The sequence below is a fragment of the Antechinus flavipes genome, chromosome 1 (genome assembly GCF_016432865.1).
Source record: "Antechinus flavipes isolate AdamAnt ecotype Samford, QLD, Australia chromosome 1, AdamAnt_v2, whole genome shotgun sequence".
In the NCBI taxonomy this organism is placed as follows: domain Eukaryota; kingdom Metazoa; phylum Chordata; class Mammalia; order Dasyuromorphia; family Dasyuridae; genus Antechinus; species Antechinus flavipes.
Window position 1 is genome coordinate 308549114 of NC_067398.1, and position 23485 is coordinate 308572598.

At 39.9% G+C, this 23485-nt stretch overlaps 1 protein-coding gene across 1 annotated transcript in view; it reads left to right on the plus strand.

Annotated features, from left to right (window-relative positions):
- The first annotated feature begins 555 nt into the window (after positions 1–555).
- PPL (periplakin) overlaps positions 556–23485 on the plus strand; it is a 42500-nt gene continuing 19570 nt past the window's right edge. Inside the window, exons 1-2 of the mRNA XM_051964267.1 lie at positions 556–916; positions 20551–20650. Coding sequence (XP_051820227.1) covers positions 855–916; positions 20551–20650 — 162 coding nt within the window. The 5' untranslated portion in view covers positions 556–854. The remainder of the gene's footprint in view (positions 917–20550; positions 20651–23485) is intronic.

Here is a 23485-nt window from a genome sequence, read left to right on the forward strand (position 1 = left end):
TAATTTCTTGAGCCTGAAACTTGGACAAGAACTAGAAGAGGTAATATGTCATGAATGCTTTATTTAATTTCCAATGTACAGAAACCAGTCACCTGGGACCTGATCCTTCATCCTATGTGCCCACTTAACCACACTCTGGGTTTGCCAGGGCTGAGATAAATATCTGTCTGGGTGTGCCCAAATTAAGGAAGCTCTCCCTTGGAGTTGTGCTATGAGGGGTTTCATTAGGTATTTCTGCCAGATGCAGACACCCCCTTAGGATCTGTAGTCTGTGGGGCAGAGCTGGGTCACAGCCAGAACTCCAGGCCAAGGGGAGGGAACTTGGCTGGCATTTGCACACAATTTATAACTAAACTTGCAGCTCAGTGTCTGTCTGCTGTACCCCCACCCCTGCTAGTCCCATGCTTGCACCATCATTTCCCTTTTAAACATCGGGAGCATATGCAAAGGAGACAAATTTCATTCTCACGCGCACTCCATGCATGTGTGCACTGGTTCTGGGTCCCCGCCTCATACACCGAGTGCGGGTATACACTGAGCGAGGGAGGGAGACGGGGCGGGAAGCTCCGCCTTCTGGGTGACATGAAGGTAAGCACCACCTTCTCTCAGGAAAGGGAGAGCGACCGACAGCCTCTGGAGCTGAACCCAGCCCGACAGTGCAACCCCGCCCCCCTGGGGTAGTGACCAGGAGCAAGAGCTGTGGGCGGCAGTTGGGGGCTCTCCTGACAGCCGCTCTCACACCTGCCCAGGCTGCCACCCACCCTGCGCGCGCTGCTGGCCGGGTCCAGACCCCCAGTTCTTCAAACACACACACGCACCCGGCGGCCAGAAGCTGTGCACACACCGAGGGCAAGATGAATTCGCTGTTCAGGAAGAGAAACAAAGGCAAATATAGCCCCACGGTGCAGACCAAGAGGTGAGGAAGGGCTGCGGGTTGGTACCTAGGGACTCCTCTGCCCCAGGGAGAAGCTCTAAGCTGACTGGCGGCTGAGAGGGGAAAGAGCCGGCTGCATAGGGAGAGGAGACGCGAGGCCACCTGTCGAATGACTTCCGGCTACCTGCTGTGCGTGCCGTGGGCGCCACTGCCGCGGTGGGGTCCTGCTAGAGAGGGGTCAGAACCTGCGGGGATGGGGGAAATGTGGGGGGCCGAAACCACGAAGCGCAACAGTCTTTGGGGTTGGCCTCTGCGGAGTCCGTGCTCAGTCCGGGCAGGGGTGTGGCTCCGGGCTCACTCCATGCCTTCCCCCTCCTCCCTCATCTCCCCCACCTCCCAGCCCCGAAACTGGCAGGCACCTCATTAGTTCAGGTTTGAAGAGCTGCCTGAGAATAGAGAATAACATGTCTTGATGTGTTTGGATTAAAGCCACAGCCCACGTTGGTCTGATAAGTACTAATGTATTCATTTAATAACTGGTTTAAGAAAAACCCTCACTGAGATATAGAGGGTGGACACAGAGGCAGAGCCAGCTTGGGGAGGGGAGGATGGGAGAGGGGTGGGAACGGGGTGGAACTCCTCTGGCCTCCTAAGGGTGGAAAGGATGAGACATGGACTCCTGGGGTCCTCTGACTCCCATTGAGGAAAGCTTTGTCCAGCTTTTTGATAGTATTTTGAGAGCTTAGGATGAGAAGGGATTTCTAAAGGAGGTGGAATAATAACTCACATTACAGAATTTAATACTGATTTTTCCAAACAACAGTCCCTTAAGAAAGGTACCACAGGTATTATTATCCCCACTTTGCAGACCGGCAAAGTTAAGACTCAGAGAGGTTTAAAGGTCCAGGGTCATGTTAGAGCTGAAATTCCAAACCAAATCTCCAGACACCAAATGGGATCATCCCACTAAACCACATTAATTCTCTACTCAATAGGAAGGGGCATCAGTTGTCCTAAAATATCAGTATTCTAAAAATAGTCCATCTCACTGACTCCTGTCTCTAAAAACAATTTTTATCCCTATGTACATAGCTTTTCCTATCTCCTTTCTCTTCAGTTGTGTATCTACCTCCTCCCATTCTCATTCATTGAACCCTTCCCTTTGAGAGACTGAAAAATAGGACTTTCCCAGAAGAAGTCAGTGAGAACTTGGGTTTCAGATTCCCTGAACAAGTTTGCTCCTGGGGCTCTGAGTCTTTGCCCAGGATTTGATGCAGTTTTGGGTCATCAGGCAGGTATTTGGATATCATTATGAATAAAATTTTAAAAGGAGTGGGGGGGATTATCACAGAACCCCCTTATTTATAAATAATTTTCCAAAGCTACTTAGCTCTATTCAACATGCTTTATTTTTTGAGCAGCTATGTATTAGGAGCTGTGCTGGGGTAAAGAAAAAAATATATAGAAAGTAATACAAAGTAATTTTTAAAAGGAAAGAGTGATGAAAAAAAAAATCTCATGCCTTGACTTTTTCTAGAGAATTAACATTTATTCCACTTCCATTTCCTTTTCTCTGCAAGGTCTCCCATCTCCCTATATCCCCATTCCCAAAAGATTATAAAGTCTGGACTAGGCAGCAGAAAAGTAAAGGACAATTAATTCTCTTTTCAGTAGACTGTATCCTGACCCAGCTATCAACACCAGGCTGGGTCAGCTTCTCCTTGCTGTTCTCTGTGTAGTTACACAATCGGATGCTCTGTGCCAGTCTCAGAAAGCTCTTCTTCTGCAAGGGGCCCTTATATACCCCCACCCCATTATTTTATAAATCCACTTCATCTTGCCTTGCCTTGCTTTACTCTACACCACTCTGCCTCCTAGGAAAATCCTGGGTAGCTCAGATTCTGTTTTCTCACTTCTCTCCTTATCTTCTATCACTTTAAGGCTTAGGTCTGCTGGAAGGAAAAAAAAAGATCCTGGTCACTTATAAAAAACCCTAAGGGAAGTGGGAAATAAATATGGCTCTGGTTCTCTGGGCAAAGCAAGTGGAAAGAAATGCCCTTTCCTGACTTGTTTGGAGTCAGGATTCTTCCCTGTTGGTGGGGAGAAGCAAAGGGAGAATCAGGGTAGGAGGGAGGGGCAAACAGATGGCACAGAGATGGGGGGAATGGAATACATAATGGATACCATCCAGTTGTCCCACCTCTCCTCCTACTATGCAAAGACTCAGTAAATCACACTCCCCTCCTCAAAATAAATGAGCAGGTGGATGTGGGACTTTCTCCCAGGCCACCGAGGTAGGGGTTTTTGACACATTTAAAGGGAAAGGTTCTTGGTTCTAATTCCAGGAAAAATAATCACTGTAGAAATTAGTAGCTTCATCCCAGGTCTTTAGTGATTGTAAAGGAAAAAGGATGGGGCAGAGGGCTGTATGAATCCTCTTCAACTGATCAGTCAAAAAATTCCATAGGGATAGAGAACCAGCTCTGAAGTCAGGACCTGAGTTCAAATCTGGCCTCAGACACTTAACACATCCTGGCTGTGTGACCCTGGGCAAGTCACTTAACCCCAATTACTTGGGAGGGAGAGGGTGGAAACTAATGTCATTCTGCCTAGAAGATTCCTGTATGGAGAGTTTTCATTAATTAAACAAGTATTTATTCATAGAATCATAGTTGGAGGTAATTGGAGGAGGGATGTCTGCTAAAATAGAGGTGTTTTTTTTAATCATTCCAGATCTCTAAACTCTTCATACTGAGAAACTTAAGGTACAGAAACCAAAGGAAATTCAATTCAGTTAGTATTTACTGAGTCCTTATTTATATGTCTAGTACTATGCTAGCCAGAATAGAAGACAGGAAAAATTGCCTGATTTTTTGCTTTTGGGGGGAATGGGGTTTGGGATTTGAAGACCTTTGTTCTCCCCCTAAAGCTCAGGAGGCAAAGAAACCCATAAACTGGAGGGAAAGGGGGTAAAGCGCTGAGCTCTGAATCCTGAGTTCAAATCCTGCCTCAGACTTTCTGTAAAATAAAGGTGTTAGACTAGATTAGGATTTCTTAAACTTTTCCACTTTCGATCCCCTTTTTCCCAAGAAATTTGTATGTGACCCTGGGTATATAGATGTATAAAATAAGTATACAAATCAAACATGTACTGATAATAAATCATAATTGTGTGGCCCTCACATTCAGTTATGAGACCCCTGTGAGGTCATGACCCATGGCTTAAGAAACTGGGGATTAGATGCCCTCTGGATCTATGATCCTCTGAGAAGTCAAGGCTGACCACAAGAGGAAAGGGCCACTCCCCCTCCATGATCTTCAATCTTTTAGCAACTGAAATTGGGGAGAAGGCAAAGCATGAAACATCTTCCTTATTGTCTAGGCTTCTAATCATAGGTGTGGGGCACTACTGGAAGTTCTGGGTGTTAGAACAATCAGCTAATAATAGTGTGAGCACTCTGGTGGGGCCCTGGTGCCTGGGGCCTTGCAGGTCATGAGAGGTCAGAGATTTGATGGGGAAAGAGTGGATTATTCCCAGCCCTGTCATTCCTTCTTTCCTTCATTCACTATATACTTAGTGAACACCTGCTATGTACCCAGTCTTGTATTAGGGGTGGAGTGCAAAGAAGATACTGTCACTGCTCTCTAGGAGCCTGCATAGTTGTGGAATTAAGATGTGTGGACATGTTCAATAATAATGCAAAAGAAGCATCAAACAAATGGCCCAGATAACAGATATTATATATAGAAACCCAGAAGAATTCCTGGGGAAGACTTCTCATTAAAAATATCTGAGATGTTTTTCAGAGCCAGCTCAAGTGCCCTAGGCTCAACTGTAGGAGAAAATAGCCCTCTGGTAGTCTGTAGTGTCTAAGACCCTTGTAGCAGCTATCGTTCCTTCTAATAATAAAAGCCTGTGAAAAAAGTAGAGATCTAATAGTCAAACTTCCACTATGGGAGCCCTGCAGGGGTGGTAGAACTAGCATCAAATTGTCATTTGGATAGAGGGGTAGTACAATTGACTTCTTTGAAAGTTTGGACTGTTCCTCATTTGACAAATGATTTAGGGACTGTTTTTCTGACTAACCAGAGAAAGAGGGCTGTGTTAGAGAAAGTCAGAATTCCCATTCTGTTGCTTTAGCCCCAGCTCAGCATTGAATTCCTTTAATCGAATTGATCCGTGTTCTCTGATGAGTTCCAGTGTGCTGAAGCCAGCTCAAACTGATTGACTCTTGAGACATTCTTGTTAAATTTTCACTGTGACCATTTACACCTTGGAAAGTGACAAACTACAAGCTATAGTTTGATTTATTATTTTGTTGTTCTGCTGATTGCCTAAAGAAATCACCAGAGAAAATGATGATGCAGATTAAACTTAAAAATATGTTGTAGCTTTTAGGGGAGCCTGTTATTAAGCATCGACCAACGTATCACTGTTTGTGCCCCAGTTTTCCCCCTCTACTCAGATTCCAGGAGATAATGACATATAAAAATATCTGGGAAATACTTAACCAGAATTTTCTGTGAGTTTCAGCAGAGAGTCCCCCCAGCATCCCTGAAAATGGGTCACTTAAACCCTACCTTCCCTTATTCCAGAAGCCAGTTCTCTGATAGGCCTAGGGAGGAGAAAATTTCATGGGGGAGAAGAAATAAAGGGATTATTTTGATGAAATTTCTGGTTTTATTGAGGTGAGATTTAAAATCTAGAAAGTGCCACACCCTCCCTTCTACTACTGTATGTTCTGCCTGCGATAGCCCAATACTCCTCCCTCTAGGCTTGCTGCAACCTGTCTTGGGTATCCATAACTGGAAAACTGTACCTTTTATTTTAGTCCAATAGGTTTCTTCCGAGATGATTACTATGCCCTAAACTCTTCAAGGGGGTCATCTGAGGAAGCCCTTAAAACACTTGTGAGCTGATCAAAATTCATCTATTAGAATATCTTTTATCTCACACACACACACGCGCGTGCACACACACACACACACACACACACACACACACACTTTTTATTTTTAAAGCTGTAGGACATGTCATGAAATAGTCAATTATAGTCAGAAGGTGGGTGTAAGGTGGTGTTCCAAGCTGGCCTAAGAAGAAAGGCATGTGAACCAATGAATGGTGATTTATTTCACATGTTCCCAAAGTTGCTCCTGAGTGACAGAAAATTCTGGAACAGGGGCTGGGGAGGAAGTGAGACCAGAAAAAGGAGGGGCAAAGACTAGAGTCAAAAGGAGGAAATGAAGGAGAACATATTGAAGCAAAGGGAGGAGAAACAAGCAAGTCCTGTGGATGTTATGAACTAAGAAATTCTGGTTTAAGAACTTAAGTGGAAAGGAAGTTTAGGAGTAAATTATACTCTCCCTAATAAAATAAAAGCTAATGGAGCTAATGAGATTGTAGGTAGAATAGGTGGGTTATCCTCTGAGTGAAGGACTATGAGCAGAACTAAGATTAGTTGTAGTCAAGGTAAAAATACACTTACCATCGATGTCTTGTGCACGGTAGGTGCTGAGCACATATTTTTAATTGAATTGAACAAATGGAGATGTGCTGAACAATACTTTTAAATATGACTTTCTATAAATGTAAATATTCAAACTCTAGAAAATTCTTCTTTTCATGGCAGGCTGGTACTTATTTTATGGTGTCACTCCACCTCTATTTTAGGGACTAGCCATGATATTTTCATTGGAAGAGACAATTGTTGGGAGAAATTTTCACTAACAGTTCAGACATTTGCTCTGCAAAAGATGTCTTAAGAGAGTTCCCTTGCCCACGATCACATAGCCAGTATACTGAATACAGGTTTTTCCTGACTCTGTTTTATGTGTGCCATGTTGACTCTCCATCGACCCACAGGAGCACAATTTTCAAACTTTGCTAGAGTGCATAAATTAACTATTCCTGAATCTATTGGGTTATTAGCCAGTTAACCATACCAGAGAACTATTAAAGACCATGGAATTCAGAGGTGGAAGAAACTACCAGGGTTGTTTAGTTCAAGCCAGATAAGGAAACCAAGATCCAGGAAGATTGTGACTTTTCCATTATCACACAAGTAGTAAGTAGCAGAGGCAGAGTTTGAACCCACAACCTGTTACTCCAGAGCTATTAATTATAACACAAAGTTGAGTGATGGAAAAGGAAGAAAAAAGTGCATTTAGTAAGCATCTACTACAAATATCTCATTTTCTCCTGGCAACAATCCTGAGAGGTGGGTATTTTGATGGTCCCCATTTTATGGTTGAAAAGACACATATTTATTTATTTAAATGAACATAGAAAATATTCTTCTCTAGTTAGATTATATTAAATGTGTTCCTACTTACAGACAAAAGACTTCCTCAGGTGACGCCGTGAAGATTTTAGGGCATAGTTATCACCTGGAAAAAAGATACTGATTGCCCAAGGTCACACAGCTAATAAGTGTCTGAAGCAAGATTTGAACTCAAATCTCCTTGACTCTAAGCCCAGTACTCCATTTCCTATACCTCCCTACAAGGCTAAGTGGGCCATCAGATTAAGAGTGGGCTCTCTATTTTACCATTTCTATTCTATAATGAGAATCAGTACTAAAATTGGCTTCCCTTTCTTCCTTCCCTGGGTAGAGGCTTTATGTCAAGTCTTATTAGATAAACAAGAGAGTCGAGAGTAAAATTCATTGGCTGTTCTGCTTGTTAGTGAAGAGATGCATATGGGAGTAAAGCAGAAATGAACTTTTCAAAATTCATTTGCAGTCTATTTGTTTGGATTTAGGTTACAGGCTGACATCTTTGAAGATTTAAATTATCTTCTGTCTTGAAAAAATCAGACTTTTTTACTCAAGGAACTGGGTTTAGAAGTTTGAGACTGCTCTTATGTTTCAAATGTCAATGAGAAAAAAGCTGAACATGTGTTTACTGTACTATCTTTGAAATAACTAACACTGTGGGAAATCTACAGGGGAACCATGGAATGCAGCCTGAGCTAAATCTAAATGGTTGCAAATTCCTTAAGGACATTAATCACAGAGTTTCAATGTCCAAGGGACCTCTAGGTCAGTCTAGACCATACCTGAACAAGAATTCCTCTACATCATACTCTACAACATATTAAATTCAGTAAGCATTTGTTATTATTGTTGTTCTTCAGTCCTGTCCAAACCATTGTGACCTCATTTGGGGTTTTCTAGGCAAAGATACTGGAATGGTTTGCCATTTCTTCTCTAATTCATTTTACAGATAAGGAAACTGAGGTAAATAGGGTTAAATTACTTGTCCAGAATCACATCTCAGTGCTAGTATTTGTTCTTGTTTGTCCTTTGTTCTTGAAGAGGACCAATGATCTAAGGAAGTCTTGACTTGATTCTTAGTGTAGAACAGAAATGGTAAAATAAAGTGACTCTGATGGTCCACTTAGCCCCTGGAGGAGTATAGGAAATGGAGTGCTGGGGTTGGAGTCAGGGAGATAATGAGTTCAAATCTAGTCTCAGACACTTAACTGTGTGACTTTGAGCGATCAGTTAATATGTTTGTCTCTGTTTCCGGGATGATAACTATGCCCTAAACTCTTCAAGGAGTCCCCTATCTGTAAGTAGGAATACATCTAATTTGAGGGAGGGCTGTACAAAGTCGCCAGCCTCTCTTTCCTCCAAAGCCATCTGAGTCCAGTGGCAAAATATAGATCAGGATGATTGAAGATGTCCATTGGAGACTTTAGGCTTTTTTTTCCCCCATTAAGTATCTGGGGCTAATTTTGAACTCTTGAAGAGTCTTCCTGATTACAAGCTCAGTGTTCTATCATACACTTCATCACCTAGCTGCTCCTGGACAAGTCTAATAACTCTTTAATCTAAAAGGTTTTATTATTCTCTGACCACTATTATAGCCTAGTCCCTTAGACCACTTTTAAGGAGAGGGGAATAGTCTGGAACCCTGGAGGAGGTAATTGTCACCTTTAACCTCCCTATATCCTATCACAGGGCATTTATGCTACATGTGCATTATGAGAATGCAAAAGATATCAATGTCTGTCTCTGGTCAGGGGATCACAGGTCTCTTCCTTGAGCCATGAAAAATGTGGTAGCCTTTTCAAACCCCATGGCATGTTGGCTTTGGTGTCATATAGAGGGAAAGGATCCAATTATTAAACTAAGCAAAGCTTTGCTGCTTCACCAATTACATTCCGCCTTCCTGATTAATACCTATCATTACAGTAATTCACTCTAATTACCTAGAAGTTTCCTGTGGGGAGAGTATTATTTTAATTAATCAGTCAACAAGTATTTATTCAAAGGATCATGGCTTTAGAATTAAAAGGGTTCCTCATATGGTTCAATGGGAAAATCAGTGGTTTTGGAGCCAGAACACCATTCTCATTACATCTTAATTCAGCTATGTGTTGCAGTGAGAACTGGACCTGGAATGAGGATCTGAGTTCAAATCAAATTTGGACACCTATTTGCTGTGTGATTGCTAGTCATATGATATCTTTGCATGTATTTTGAAAAATAAAAAGCTATTATTATATAAAAGAGAGAATTAAATGAGATTGTATTTGTAAAATATAGAAATATGTTTAAAAGAATTGCACATATTTAACATATCAGATTGCTTGCTGTCTTGGGGAGGGGAAAAGTAAAGGAGGAAGGGAGAAAAACTTAGAATACAAAAATTTTTTTAAATGACTGTTGAAAACTGTCTTTACATGTATTTGGAAAAATAAAATACTATTTTAAAAAAAGAAAAGAGAGAGATTATATTTGTAAAATGATCTGCAGACCTAAATAAAGTACTAAATAAATGCTAGCTATAATTTATCATTCCTTGGTTTTGGCTTACTCCTCTGTAAAATGAAGCAGTTAGATTGAATGACTTGTAAAGTTCTTTCTAGCTTTCAATCTATGATCTTATTATCTTGTTAAACCCCTTTCTTTTTATGAAGTGGAAAATAAAGCCTACAGGAGTTTTAAGTGACTTGCCCAAGATCACAAAAGGCATAATTCAAATGGTTCTAACAGACTGACTCCTGGTAGAAACCCAGGTGATTAGTTCCTAAAATGAACAAAATATGCTCTCCCATTTGCCAAAGCCTTGCTAAGGGAGCCTACCCACTTGTCCCTGATAAATGGAAAGGGCAGTGGAACTTGGGAGTCCAAAGCCCATGTTCAAGAGCTGACTCAATTACTTATCACCCATGTGATTCTGAACCAATCACTTCAAAACTGTTTACCTCCATTTCCCTATCTATAAAAATGAGGGGAATTGGGCAGGATCTCTAAAAATCCATTTGAGCTCAAATTCCATACCATATGGATGTAGACAAAGAGGAGGAGTTAAGGAGATGACCCACTATTCAGTGTCTCCTGGCAATCAGAGCAAGGGAAAAAGAACCAGATGGAAGAATTCCATTCTACTTCATTCGTCACCAGTACAACCTGTTTGAAGAAATAAGGGGTGTAAGGCATTGTAAGCCAGACACAGCCTGGGAATGAGAGACCTGGTTTCTCATTTGTGAATGTTATATTGTGATTCAGCCTCAATTTACCACCATTCTCTCTTCCTCCCTCTCCCCCATATATGCTATTCCACTTGGAGGATTAAGTTGTCCTAATGATAGGCTCTGGCTGGTTGTTCAATAATATTGTTATTCCAGCATTATGGTATCTGAGAAGCAATTTAGGTAAATGGAGGAAGTGCTATCTCAGAGCAGGAAGGCAAGCCCAGCCTTTAACAGTGCTAGCTAGATGATCTTGGACTAGTCACTTATCTTTTCAGTGCCTCAAGAGATTTTCTAAGGTAATAAATTATAGAATAGATTATATTGTAAAGGAATTTGATATTCCTTATCTCAATAAAGTCAAGTCTGAACCAAAGTTTTCTATGACTGAATATTCATATCTAGCAAATTTACATTTGACCTGCACCTTATTAACTAATATTTAGTAGTTGCCTTATGAAATAAGGCCAGAAAAATGGATGTCATTCTCAGCAATTAGGATATAAGGGGGTTTAGGTGGTGGGGGGAAAAGCAAGTTGATATCATGTCAGTGGCCATTCTAGGGCACACTCTTTTTTTTGTTTTTTTTTTTTTTAATTAAAGCTTTTTATTTTCAAAAGATATGCATAGATAATTTTCAACATTCATCCTTGCAAGACCTTGTGTTCCAATTTTTTTCTCTCCCTTTTCCCCTACCCTCTTCCCCTGGATAGTGAGTAATCTATGTTAAACATGTGTAATTCTTCTATATTTATTTCCATATTATGCTGCACAAGAAAAATCAGACCAAAAAGGGAAAAAAAAAATGAGAAAACACAATGCAAGCAAACAACAAAAAGAGTGAAAATACTATGATCCACTCAGTGGATATACACTCAGTCCTCACAGTCCTCTCTCTGGGTGCAGATGGCTCTTTTCATCACAAGACCATTGAAACTGGCCTGAATCATCTCATTGTTGAAAAGAGCTAGGACACACTCTTAACATAATTTCCATTTGCGAAACATTTCTTACACCCTGCTTCTATGCAAGGCACAGTGCTAGGCACTCTACCTGCTTTATCTCATAAAGTTCTGGTTTAACCCCTCACTGTGGAACCATGAAAAGATACTGAATTTACAATCAAGGGATCTGGTTTCAAACTTTCTTGAATTACATGTCTGCTTCTTTGGGGCAAATCTTTGAGCTTCATGTTCCCCATCTGTTAAAAGAATGGAATGGAGTGAATGACCCATAAGTCCCTTTCTGCTCTAAATTTGATTCTATGATTCTTTGCTTCAGGAGTCACACAGCTAGTTAAGTTCTGAGACCAAATTCAAATTCAGGAAGATGACTATGTGAATCTATGTCACCCACTCTACCTACTGTGCCACCTCGCTGCCCCATGATGCTGTTCTCTAAAATTTGGCTATAAAGGGAGAGGGTGTACATTGAAGGAGTTGGAGGTGTATGGATGGGAGGGAAAAGGTGAGTTTCAGGAAATAGATCTTAGAGGGAAGAACTAATTTTCCCTCTGGTATGATTATACCACACCCTCATCCCCATTAACTTTTCCAGAGCCCTGGACACTCTTAATGAGCCAGGATCAACTGATTGAATGAAATGAACACTGTAAGCCAAGTTCGCTGGGGCAAGAACATAATGTAGTGTAAAGGACACTATCGCTGAGAATTAGGACTGCTGGGTTTGAATCCTGGGCTCTGTGATTAAAATAGCAGTTTGTCCTGGATATGCTATTTCACTTCCTCTTCGCCTCAGTTTCCTTATCTGAAAAATGAGAGGGTTGGTCGAAATGATCTCTAAGGTCTCTTCTAGCTCTTTCTCTGATCTGCACTCACCATGCCAGAACTCAGCTGCCACTGTAGGATGTAAGGAGGGAAAGAGGTAAAAAATGGGTGTCAGAGAGGTGTGGACATAGCTACATTCCAGAAATACCAGCTCTGTAGGCTGGGGCTTTGATCCCTCACCACCCATCTTCCCTGGCCCTTCATGAAGTTTCTGAGATGAAATTAACCCCAAAAGGGAGGATTCTGCCAGATTATAAAAATGACTAAGAGCTGGGGACTGACTCAGGGCCAGAAACACAAAATGAAATTGGTTATGGCAAGGATTATTTCCATAGAGCACACCCTGTACTAAAGCTCTCAGGCCAATGTTCTGCTGAACCTCCCCAAGAGTTTACTCTTTACTGAGTTTAGAAGACTTCACTTGGAGGTGTTTAAAGACAGCTGGGGGCCAGGAGGGGTGGTGCCAGGGGACAGAGACTGTGCAGGTAAAAATAGCTGGCCTGGAGTCTGATGAAAAGCTACATTATCTCTGTCCTGGGCTCCAATCCAGCCCAGATTATTTAAAACACAAGCCTAGTCCCTCGGGAGAACTGTTTAGCAGCCCCAGAGTAAGGTGAGCTGGCCCTGTCAAAAAGGTGGCCTCATTCTCACAATGTAGAATCCAAGTCAGGCTCCCATCTATCACTCCATGGCAAGAGAGATCTAGTTGAGAAAAGGAAGGGGGAGAGCCGGCATGATTTGGAAAGGGAACAGAGCTTTCTGGTTCTTATTAATCCCCTTCAGGAGATCTAGAGAAAATAAGAAAATTTCTTTTTGGTTTTTTTTGTTTGTTTATTTGGTTGGTTGGTTGGTTTTTTGTTTTTGTTTTTCTGAGGCAGTCGGGGTTAAGTGATTTGTCCAGGATCACACAGTTAGGAAGTATTAAGTGTCTGAGGCCATATTTGAACTCAGGTCCTTCCAACTTCAGGGCTGGTGCTCTATCTACTGAACCACCTAGCTGCCTCGAGAATAAGAAAATTTCAAAAAAAAAAATTGTAGATAATTGGTATGGCCCAGCAAGTGTATTTTAATCATGGATGGACTTTGTGACCTGGTGCTCCTAGGCCAAGTAACGAGATATGGTTGGATGCAGTTGAGAGGAAGGACTGACCCAGGTGCTCAGGGATTGCTTTTCTCAGTTATAGGTGGTCACAGTTGGACTGGCAGACACAGCCTTAGAGGAAGGCTCCAGAGCAGGCAGGCTAGTAGGGTTGGCCAAATACTCAGGGCAGGAAGCCAAAAGTTGCAGTTTGGGGATTTCATACCTAAGCTCTGCTCCTCTAAAATAGGTACATAAGTATCTAGAGGTCCTGCCAAAAGCCTTTAAGCAAAAGGAGCTCTTAGTTCAAAGTATGGGCTCTGAGTCACACCCCCACAAAAATGGCCCCAGGTTGCAGCTCTTCTCCTGTTGGTTACACATTCTCTTCTGGGGATGATGGTGATCTCTGGAGAGCCATACTCACATCCTTGGGTTTTTTTCCTCTGAGGGACAAGAAGTGCAACTTATCCATCAAGGCATGTGGAAGGACCGGCTGTTGCCAGGAGCAGAGTGCTTAGCAGCAGGCTCTCTCTTTCCCTAGGTTAGAATCTTATTGCCAGTTGCTCCCAGATCAAGAGTGAAAACCAGTTTGTAAAGTGTTATTCTGAATACCTTTGTGTCCAAATTCTTCCTACCATTCATTCCCCCATCATTGCAAACAAATCAGGCTTTGATAGAGAAACAAGAACACTATAGATTACACATATCATAAATTGGAGGACATCTTGTTCAACTCTCTCATTTTACAAAAGAGGACCCAGACCAGAAAAGTAAAGTGATTTCTCCAAGCTCACATAGCTAGGAAGTATCAGTGCCGATATCCTCCAAGTTGCATGACTCAAATTCAGCTCCCTTTCCACCTTCCTGTACAGCCTCCTGGTGATGAACACTGACCCATCCTCCCTCCACCTCCCAAAGCCCACTCAATCTAGGTAGCTACTTAAATGAAGATGGAAACAGAAGAGGATTTTGCAGAAAGATGATATTTTGCATTCCAATCTGGTTCTGTTATAGTTTGTTGAAAGTTTGGGGCTGGAGGATTATAAAGTCCTAATTAAATCTCCATCAACAATAAGTTTTTCATTTTATCTCTTTGTTTTTAGAGCAGCTCCAGATGTTTGAACAGAGATTTCTAAATATTGCTGTTATTTCCACATTTCCTATTCCAGTGTCAAAGATACTTCCAGAACTCTAAACAAGAGCCTGTTCCAGCCTGCTAAAGAATCAGCTCAAATAGTCTAAGTATTCCAGGTCACTTTTTTTAGTTCTTAAAGTGCCAGCTGATTTTGACATCATGCCATGGATACTGGTTCTTGTAATAGCCATAAAAGGTTCACAGACCCAACTCCAAAATCCGTAGGCGGCTGGAGGACAGGTTAATGCAACAAGATTGGTTTTTTCTAGTTCTGTCAGACAGACTGTATGGGAAAGAATTACTTGTCAACTCATTTCAATTTTCTTATATATAAAATAAGACTCTATGATATAGTGAGAAAATTAAAGCAGTGAGGATTTGACGGGATATTCCCATAATTAAAAGTTATGTTTTTTCTATATAAATAGTAAGTTAGGTAGTTTTGTCAAACTTTTAAAAAAGGAAAGTTTTCTGACCTATTTTGATCAGGAGTATTCTTTTTTCACATTTTATCTTTTAAGGGAAAAAAATTATAATTTGTTTTTAGATCACCTGAACTTCCAGATATATCCCTTTCCCTTCTCTTATCCAGAGAGCCATTTCCTGAAACAAAGATTTAAAAAGGAAAAGAGAGATAAAGTTTTGTTAATTCAACTAAATCTAACATCATATGCAATGTTCTACATCCACAGATTCCCCCCACACCTGCAAAAAAGGGAAAGAGTTGCATTTTCTCTTCTCTTTTTGGATCCAAGCACAATACCCATGTTTTCCATCATGGGCAATGATGGAACCTGAAAGAAACCTTAGGAGTTTCCCCCCTTTTCAACTGTTCTGCTTTCTCCTCTTTTGCATTGCTTCCACAGAGCTTTTGATTGTAAGTCACTAGGAAAGTAAAGTAGGGATTCTGGATCTGTGCTGGAAAAGTTCCTGTTTCTTTTACCTTTGGTTCCTCAAATCTCCCCCTCCCCAACACACACACACACACACACACACACACACAGAGAGAGAGAGAGAGAGAGAGAGAGAGAGAGAGAGAGAGAGAGAGAGAGAGAGAGAGAGAGAAGACAAAGAAGAGGCTGTTTTGTATTAGCACCTAAGGTTTCAAACTCAGATAGTGCTGGGTTTGGTTATTCTGTGTCCTTTAAACACTATCCTGGAGCAGCGTCAACTCTGAAAAAACCAGTCCAGAGAATTTTGACTTCTATGTCCAGGCCAATAAGAGACAGTTCAGCCCTTCTGGGTCTTGAGTTGGACCAAGTGTTCCCTTCTTTACCAGGGAATATAGTAAATAGATTGTAAACAGAATGAGTAAACAAGAATTCCTCTTTACCACTCTGGATAGAGACCCTCCCTGAATCTTCCTGGAAACAATCCATGTTCTAGTATAACAAGCCAAAAGAGAAGAAAACAAGGTCTGATACTCTGGAGAAATATATTCTGAATCTGTTCTCCATTATTACACCCACTCTTCCTGACTGCTATTGTGAAATAAAGCCTTGGAACTCTTGGTCTCTGCAGACTGACTACATGTTCTTCAGCATCAACTCTAAGAACCTCGGCTCAAAGACAGGGAAATATAAAAAGGTTATCTCCTGGAGATCCAGTTCCAGTTCTGCCTCACCCTCCATAGTCCATCTTCTAAGTGATGCTGGTCTCATTTCAGGAAGGTGGGGTTTTCCATAAAGCAAATAATCCTTTCACTAGATCTGAAGTTTCCCCTCCTAGATGAGAACCTAGCTCCTTTCCTTCCTTCATGCCTATTTTCTATTCCTTTGTTTTTTGATTATTCCTTTGAAAAGTGCCAGCATTTAATTCAACTTGCTGAGTCAGTCTCAGTGAATAAAATTTTCCAATAATTTGTGGAAATTGTAAAAAAAAATTTAGCTCTATGAACAGCAGAGTTTTGGATAACTGGAGTGTCCTCTACAGTCCTTTTTATCTCTTCCTTCCTTAGGACAGAGAAGAAGAGGGATTTTAGGGAAGAACCCAGTTTGAGTTCTTGGGATATGGGATGAGATTAAAGCCATAGGTTTCTGATCTCTCTTGCCTGCACCTATTCTCAACCTTTATATAAGGATTTGAAAGGCCAGGGTTATTCCTTCTATCCCGAGTGCATTGGGGTAAATGAGTGGAAAGCAAGTCTGATTTATATTGCTTCCAGCTGTTTTATTCTAGAAAATCAATCTGCTAATGAATTCTTTTTGCCTACTGTGTGCCAATGTGAAAAAGCAGTGAGTAGAATAGAAAAAAAAAAAAATGTGTGGATTACCTATTCGCTTTGGGGCCCACCTTTCTTTTTCTCATTTCCTTTTTCTTTATCTCCAAGGGGCCCCTTTCTTTCAGCTCCATCCCTCTTTGCCTCCCCTAGGGGTCCTTCCTATTCTTTCCTAGGAAAATTACCATTCTGTACTGGACTGTGGGAGGGTGGGAACAGAAACAGGGCTGGTACTAAGTGGATGGTAGGGAGGGGCCCCTATCAGCTTCATCAGCCATTCTGACAGACTGGGTGAAACATCTGGCTGCCCAAATACATATTCATTACAAAGATGAAAGGGCTTTGACTGGCTCTACAGGTTTCTGGAACTTGGAGGAGCTCTACCTCACTCCAAATTCCAGGTCCCTCCCACATTCCAGGCACCTCCTGGCACCAGAATTCAGACCACTCACAAAATTACATACAAAATGCATAAACACATTCACATGTATATATGTAACTTGGACTAGATCATCTCTTAAAGATCCCTTCCAGTTCTAATATTCTATGGATTATATGATTCTAGGTCATCCTTAATCACAGAAAAGGAAGAAGGATTTAGGACCATTTTGCTTTATGAGATACTTGCTCTATTTCTGTACTCCAGGGCCATGTGAAAGCTAAATCTCTCTGGTCTCAAGCAGTGTTGGATGGTGCCTACATTTCCAAAGACAGGATCTGGCTCTGGAATCCTTCTAGGCTCTAATTTTCATCCTTTCTCCTGAATGCAAGCCACAAAGCCCACAGAACTGACCATTATCTCAGCAGAATCACTCAACTGTTGGGTGGCAAAGACTTTTCTTTATTTGAAAAATAGTCTGAGGTGGGGTCCAAAAGCCCTATTCTATCCCTGATGAAGCCAATGGGGAGGTAAAAACTAGAGAACTGGTTTTGGAACCAGCCTGGTGTGTATGTGACATTGAGGCTTAGGGCTAGGTGAGCGAATGAGAGGAGAGGCAAAATCCCCTTCCTAATACTTTAGTTCCTTCAAAGAAGAGAACAATCACTGGTTATTTATTTGAATTATTTGAGTAAGAACATAGTTTCTCTGTGTCACAATATTAGGATTGGGAGGAGGTGGACACCATAGACAAACTGGGCAAAGAATGAATGATTTGAGATTAGAATGATTTACAACCCAACAGGGAAAGTCAGGCAAAGTCAATGGAGTTAAGGTCAGTCAGCCCTAAAATACCAGGGAAAATTTTTACAGTAGAGGAAAGCTCATTTAAATTAGGGATAGCTGAAAATTTTATATGAAAAAACTGTATATTTTCCAGAGTTTGTCTAACACTGAAATTTTCAATGTAGTATCCTTCCCTTAGTCTTTCTATAATCTCCAATTTAAGGGCATTGCAAAATAGACCTAATTCTTGTCTATCCATATTTTAGATAATCCTTCAAGATCTGCCTCTTTCATGAAGGTTTCCTTGAAAATTTCAACCTATAGTTATGTCTCCCTTCTCTGAATTCATAGGGTTTATTTTCTACCCTACTCATTTGATACTAACTTATGATATATTTTTTTTTATGTTAGTGTCTTGTCTTGTTAATTTTAGTCTCTTGAGATCAAAGATTTGAAGAATAGCCAAATTTCCAAGTTGAAAGTTCATAGGCCATTTAATTCAAAACAAACATAAACCTTGCTATAACATTCCCATCTGAAAATCTCTACTGAGGAGGAACCCATTACCACAAGAGATGGCTGATTTCATTGCATTGAGGAATTTTTCATCTAGTTATATTTTACCCTGCTGCAACTTCTATTGATTGTTCCTGCTTCTATCTTCTTGGGCCATAAAGAACCAGTTTAAAACCTCTTCCTCATCACAAGCCTTTAAGTTCTTGAAGATAGTAGCTACTGGCTTCCCCTAAAACTTCCCTTTTCTAAACTAAGCATCTTCAGTTATTTCAATCATACTTAAACTTCTTCACTATCCTGATTGCCTTCTGATGTATGCTTTCTGATTCATTATCATCCTTAACATGTGGTGCCCAGAATTAAATATAATACTTCACATTTATTCTGGACACCATTCCTCTCTTAATTGATATAAGATCACATTAAAAATTTTTGGCTGCCATTTTACATTATTCACAGAGAGCTTGCAGTCCATTAAAACTTTCGGATTTTTCCATATGAACTATAATGTAACTATCTCTCCCACTATTTCATACTTGTGAGATTGTGAAGTTGATTTTTTGAATCTGTATGTAAGACTTTATATTTATCTCTCTTAGATATCACTTTATTAGACATGTCCCATTGTTCTGGCCTGCTGAGATCTTTTTGGTTCCTAATTATTATTCAAAGTGTTAGCTCCCCCTCCTGGCTTTGTGACATCTGCAAATATGATAATAAAAACATTAAACAACACACCACTAAGGACAATTCTCAGGTGCACTCCACTAGAGAACATTCTGCAAGTTGACAGATCTAAATCTAGGTATCTATAGCATTACGCTGAACTGCTACTGAAGTAGGGTTAGAGAGAATGGACCTTTGATTTCATTAGCAAAAGGAACTACCAGATATGAAATACCTCTATCAATGTAGGTAGATGCATTCTCTATAACTTAAAAGTTTTAGACGGTTGCCTAAAGAGAAGCTTCTTAAACCGTGGGTTGCTATATTAGATTGCTTGTTGTCTTGAGGAGGGGGAAGGAAGGTATAAAGGGAGAAAAATTTGGAACACAAGATTTTGCAAAGACAAATGTGGAAAACTGCCTTTACATTTATTTGAAAACATACTAATTAAAAAAAAAAAAACTGTGGGTTGTGATTCTATATGGGGTCCCATAACAATGTAGAGATTACAAAAAAAATTGGCAACTGTAAAAGGTATCAAATATCCCATTAAGATTTAATTCTTTGTGTAAAATAAACAAGCACATCCCTCTCGTTTGCATGTAAATTTGCTTTCATTTTTAATAAATGAACTGATTTAAAATAAATTTATTGTCAGTAAATGCTTGATTTGTATACCATTAATTGAATATCTCTAATTTAGTGATTTAAAGTATTTTTTCATGTGGCTACGGATAGCTTTATTTTTTTTCCCTCTAAAAACTGCCTACTCATATTCTTTGATCATTTTATCAATTGAGGAATGACTCTTATTCTTGTAAATTGTACATTTATGTTTTAGATATGTTTTATGAAACGAGATCTAAAACAGAGATACTTACTGTAAAGATCCCCCACCCCCACCTCAGTTTCTTGATTTTCTTCTAGTTGTATGATCTTTATGAAATCATGCTAGCTTTTTGGATCATTATTTTCTAGAAGTCACCAATCATTCATTTGAAATATAGTCTAATATACTCTATTTTATATACTGTGGAATCATGGTTAGGAGATCGAGGTTCAAATTACAGTGTTACCACTTTCCAGCTACAAGACAGATCAAATATATAAGGCAATTCAAATCTCTAAATCTTAGTTTCTTGATCTATAAAATGAGAATAATGGTCTTTATGCTGCACATTTTCCAAAGTGGTTGTGAAGAATGCACTTTTTATCAAAAAGTGTTAAATAATGATAATAGACATTTATGTTATGGTACTTTAAGGGTTGCAAAATGCTTTATACATTTCATTTGATTTTTAGGCTGGGATCAGCTGCAAGTTCTACAATAGGAATCAACTAAGGGGAACCATGAGGACTGATCCTCTTACTAGAACCCTCTTTTGGGTCTACTCTGGAAATGCACAAGATCAGAGAGAGACTCCCCCCAGATCTGTGATTTCAGTAGTCGATAGCTCTTAGTCTGGCTATTGAGAAACTAGGAGTAAGCTCAGAGGCTTATTCAGAAGGGAAGATATCAGATTGAGGGACTAATTGAGAAGCCATGTTTTGTTATTAGGGGAATCTAAGAGCAAATCTCTGCCAATGATTCCTAAAAACAAGCTCAAAACATTAATTCCTATCTTCACAGTATCTCCAGTAAAGAGCTATCAGAGTTGATTGAGCAACTTCAAAAAAATGCTGATCAAGTGGAGCGAAACATCGTGGATACTGACTCCAAGATGCAAAGTGTAAGTATCAGGCCCTTTACCATTCTATAATCATCATCTTATCCCACCATATCTCTATTGACAACAATTAATTCACCCCTCTTGTGTGGTTCCTCTTTGAAAAGTTCTAATCCACCTCAGAGCTAGCTGTTCTTTTGCTCTGTGCATGATTCCCAACTTCATTTTCCCTTACATCTAGCTATCTCAGGTGTTGACTGCCTCTGTACCTCTTTGGAACAAGTTCAGACTTCATACTGCTCTTGAATGTGATTCAAAGAAAGAAGGTAATTTAAACTAAATTTAGTGACCATGAGGAAAGAAACTACTTCTATGTTTAATTCCACGTCCAAGGGACACGATGTGTTACATTGACTATTCCTGCAAAAACTGAAATGCTCTTTCCAAAACACAAACGGCTGTATTGGTGAAGAAGGAAAGATGAGTTCCAAGGGCAACTGAACACCTGTACGGCATCTTTACTAACTCAGTCATCTACAAGGTTGATCATCGCTTAGACCTCAACTTATCAGCAACTATAACTAAGGTGTCTCCATGATTCTGATCTAAAATTCTCTTTTCTGCTTAAAACCTCTTGCCCTTCATCTCTCCCTTTGCTTTATTCCTCCTATAAATATCCTTCATTTTCCCCATAATTCCAGTTCCTCTCTCATTCCCCATTTACATAGTTCATTACCCTTTACTTTTTTCCCTTAACAGTCTTGATCCAGTAGTTAACAAGTCAATTCTACATTGTCCTCATTCTTGATTCCTTACTTTCTTGTCCTACTCCTGTTCATACCCTGCCAATATTCAACCAAGAGTTTAATCCAGCTTTTTTTTCTTGAGCTACATGCTAGGATGTCCATTAACTTTTTTAAAATTAAAACTTTTTATTTTCAAAATATATACATGGATAATTTTCGACATTCACCCTTAAAATATCTTGTGTTCTTAATTTTTCCCTCCTTTCCCCCTACTCCCTCTCCTAGACAGTAATCCAATATATGTTAAACATGTGTAATTCTTCTATAAATATGTCCACAAATATCATGCTGCACAAGAAAAATCAGATCAAAAGAGAAAAAATAAGAAAACAAAATGCAAACAACAATAAAAAAGTGAAAATACTATGTGGTGATCCACGTTCAGTTCTCACAGTCCTCTATTACCCCATCTTCTGAATGTCAATCCAAGAAGTTATTGTGTACATTACAAATTCTTGTTATCTAATCTGTCCCCGGTTGCCAATTGATAACCCTTTTTTCCCTTCCTTGATTGAATGTCCATCCCAGTGCCCCCAGTGGCTTTTCCAAACTTTGTCTTGAGTCCACAATAATTTAATTCCTTCTCTTTTAGTAGATGTCATTTCTTTATTAAAAATCTGAGTCACTGATATGAGTTCCTGCAACTACCTTGCTCTATACTTAAAGTTCCTTGGCTTAGCTAGGTGGCGCAGTGGATAGAGAACCAGTCCTGAAGTCAGGAGGACTTGAGTTCAAATCTGTCCTCAGTCACTTAACACTTCCTGGCCATGTGACACTGGGCAAGTCATTTAACCCCAATTGCCTCAGCAAAAAAAAAAAAAAAAAAAGGAAAAAAAACTGCTATATTTTCACTCATGGCTCTGAAGATATTCTAATTCTATTCCTTTTCATTGCCAATCTCCTAGAAAGAATTTTCTATTCTTACTGCATTCATTTCCTCACCACTCTCAGTCCTCTATCTCTTACATTCTTATCTGACATCCAATTCTACTACTTGACTGAAAGTACTCTCTCTAAAGCTGTTAATGATTTTTGGCTGCTAAATTCTATAGCCTATTTGAGTGTTGCAATTTTGATATTGTTGAACAACCCTTCCTGGATGTTCCTTCTTCCCTTGGCTTCTGTGATACTGCTCTCTTCTGATTTTTCTCCTATCTGTCTGATTATTCTTTGAATCTCTTTTGCTGGATCATGAATCTCCTTTTACCTTAGCATGAATGTTGCTTAAAGGTCTGTCCTTGGCTTTTTTCTCAATCTCCTCTATACTCTTTCCTTATTAATCACATCAGCTACCATGGGTTCAATTATTATCTTTGCAGATGAATGCAATATGCGCACCCCATCTTTCCCCTTCTTCTTTCTCTCTCTTACCTCATATGCCCTACCCTTCATCCTTAGCCTTTTTTTTACCTCTTACCTTGTCCTTTGATTTCTGTTACAAATCACCTTCAATCTTATTCTTTGTGTTTCATCTCTCACTTTTCCTTACTCCACTTCACAGTTCCTCCGGGGTAAGGAGATAAGAATGAGCAGCATACTCCTTAATATAAGGCTGGCCTCTTGAAGGGATACTAATGATGTTTCCAACTCCAAGCAGAGCTCTTACATCATGCCAGTTGTGAACATAGGGTACAAAGAACAATATTAAGAGGTCTCATCAAAACTAAGAGCTTGCCAAGTTCCAGTGGATCCTGGATGGTTGGAGATGCTAAAATTGAATTTATTACTTTGATGACTGTGATTCCATCAGCTTTAGTGGATACCTTCTTCACAGGTGCAAGTTTCCATTCATTCACACCTTCTTATCCTATAAGATCCTTCTCCATGAATTTCTATAAATCCTCCACAAAAGATATTCCCAACATATTTCCTTTAACTCTTTTATTATTATTTTATGATTCCTGAAATAAGGCTCTTTATCTGGTCACGCTGCTTCTGTCTCTGTCTCTGATTCTGTCTCTCTCCATTTCCTTATTTGATGACACACATTCTATGCTACTTTTTAATGTTTTTTGCACACCTTTTGAAAAACTATTCTTTTTGTACAAATAATCATTGGTAATATGCAGATGCTAATTTACAGCACATGAAA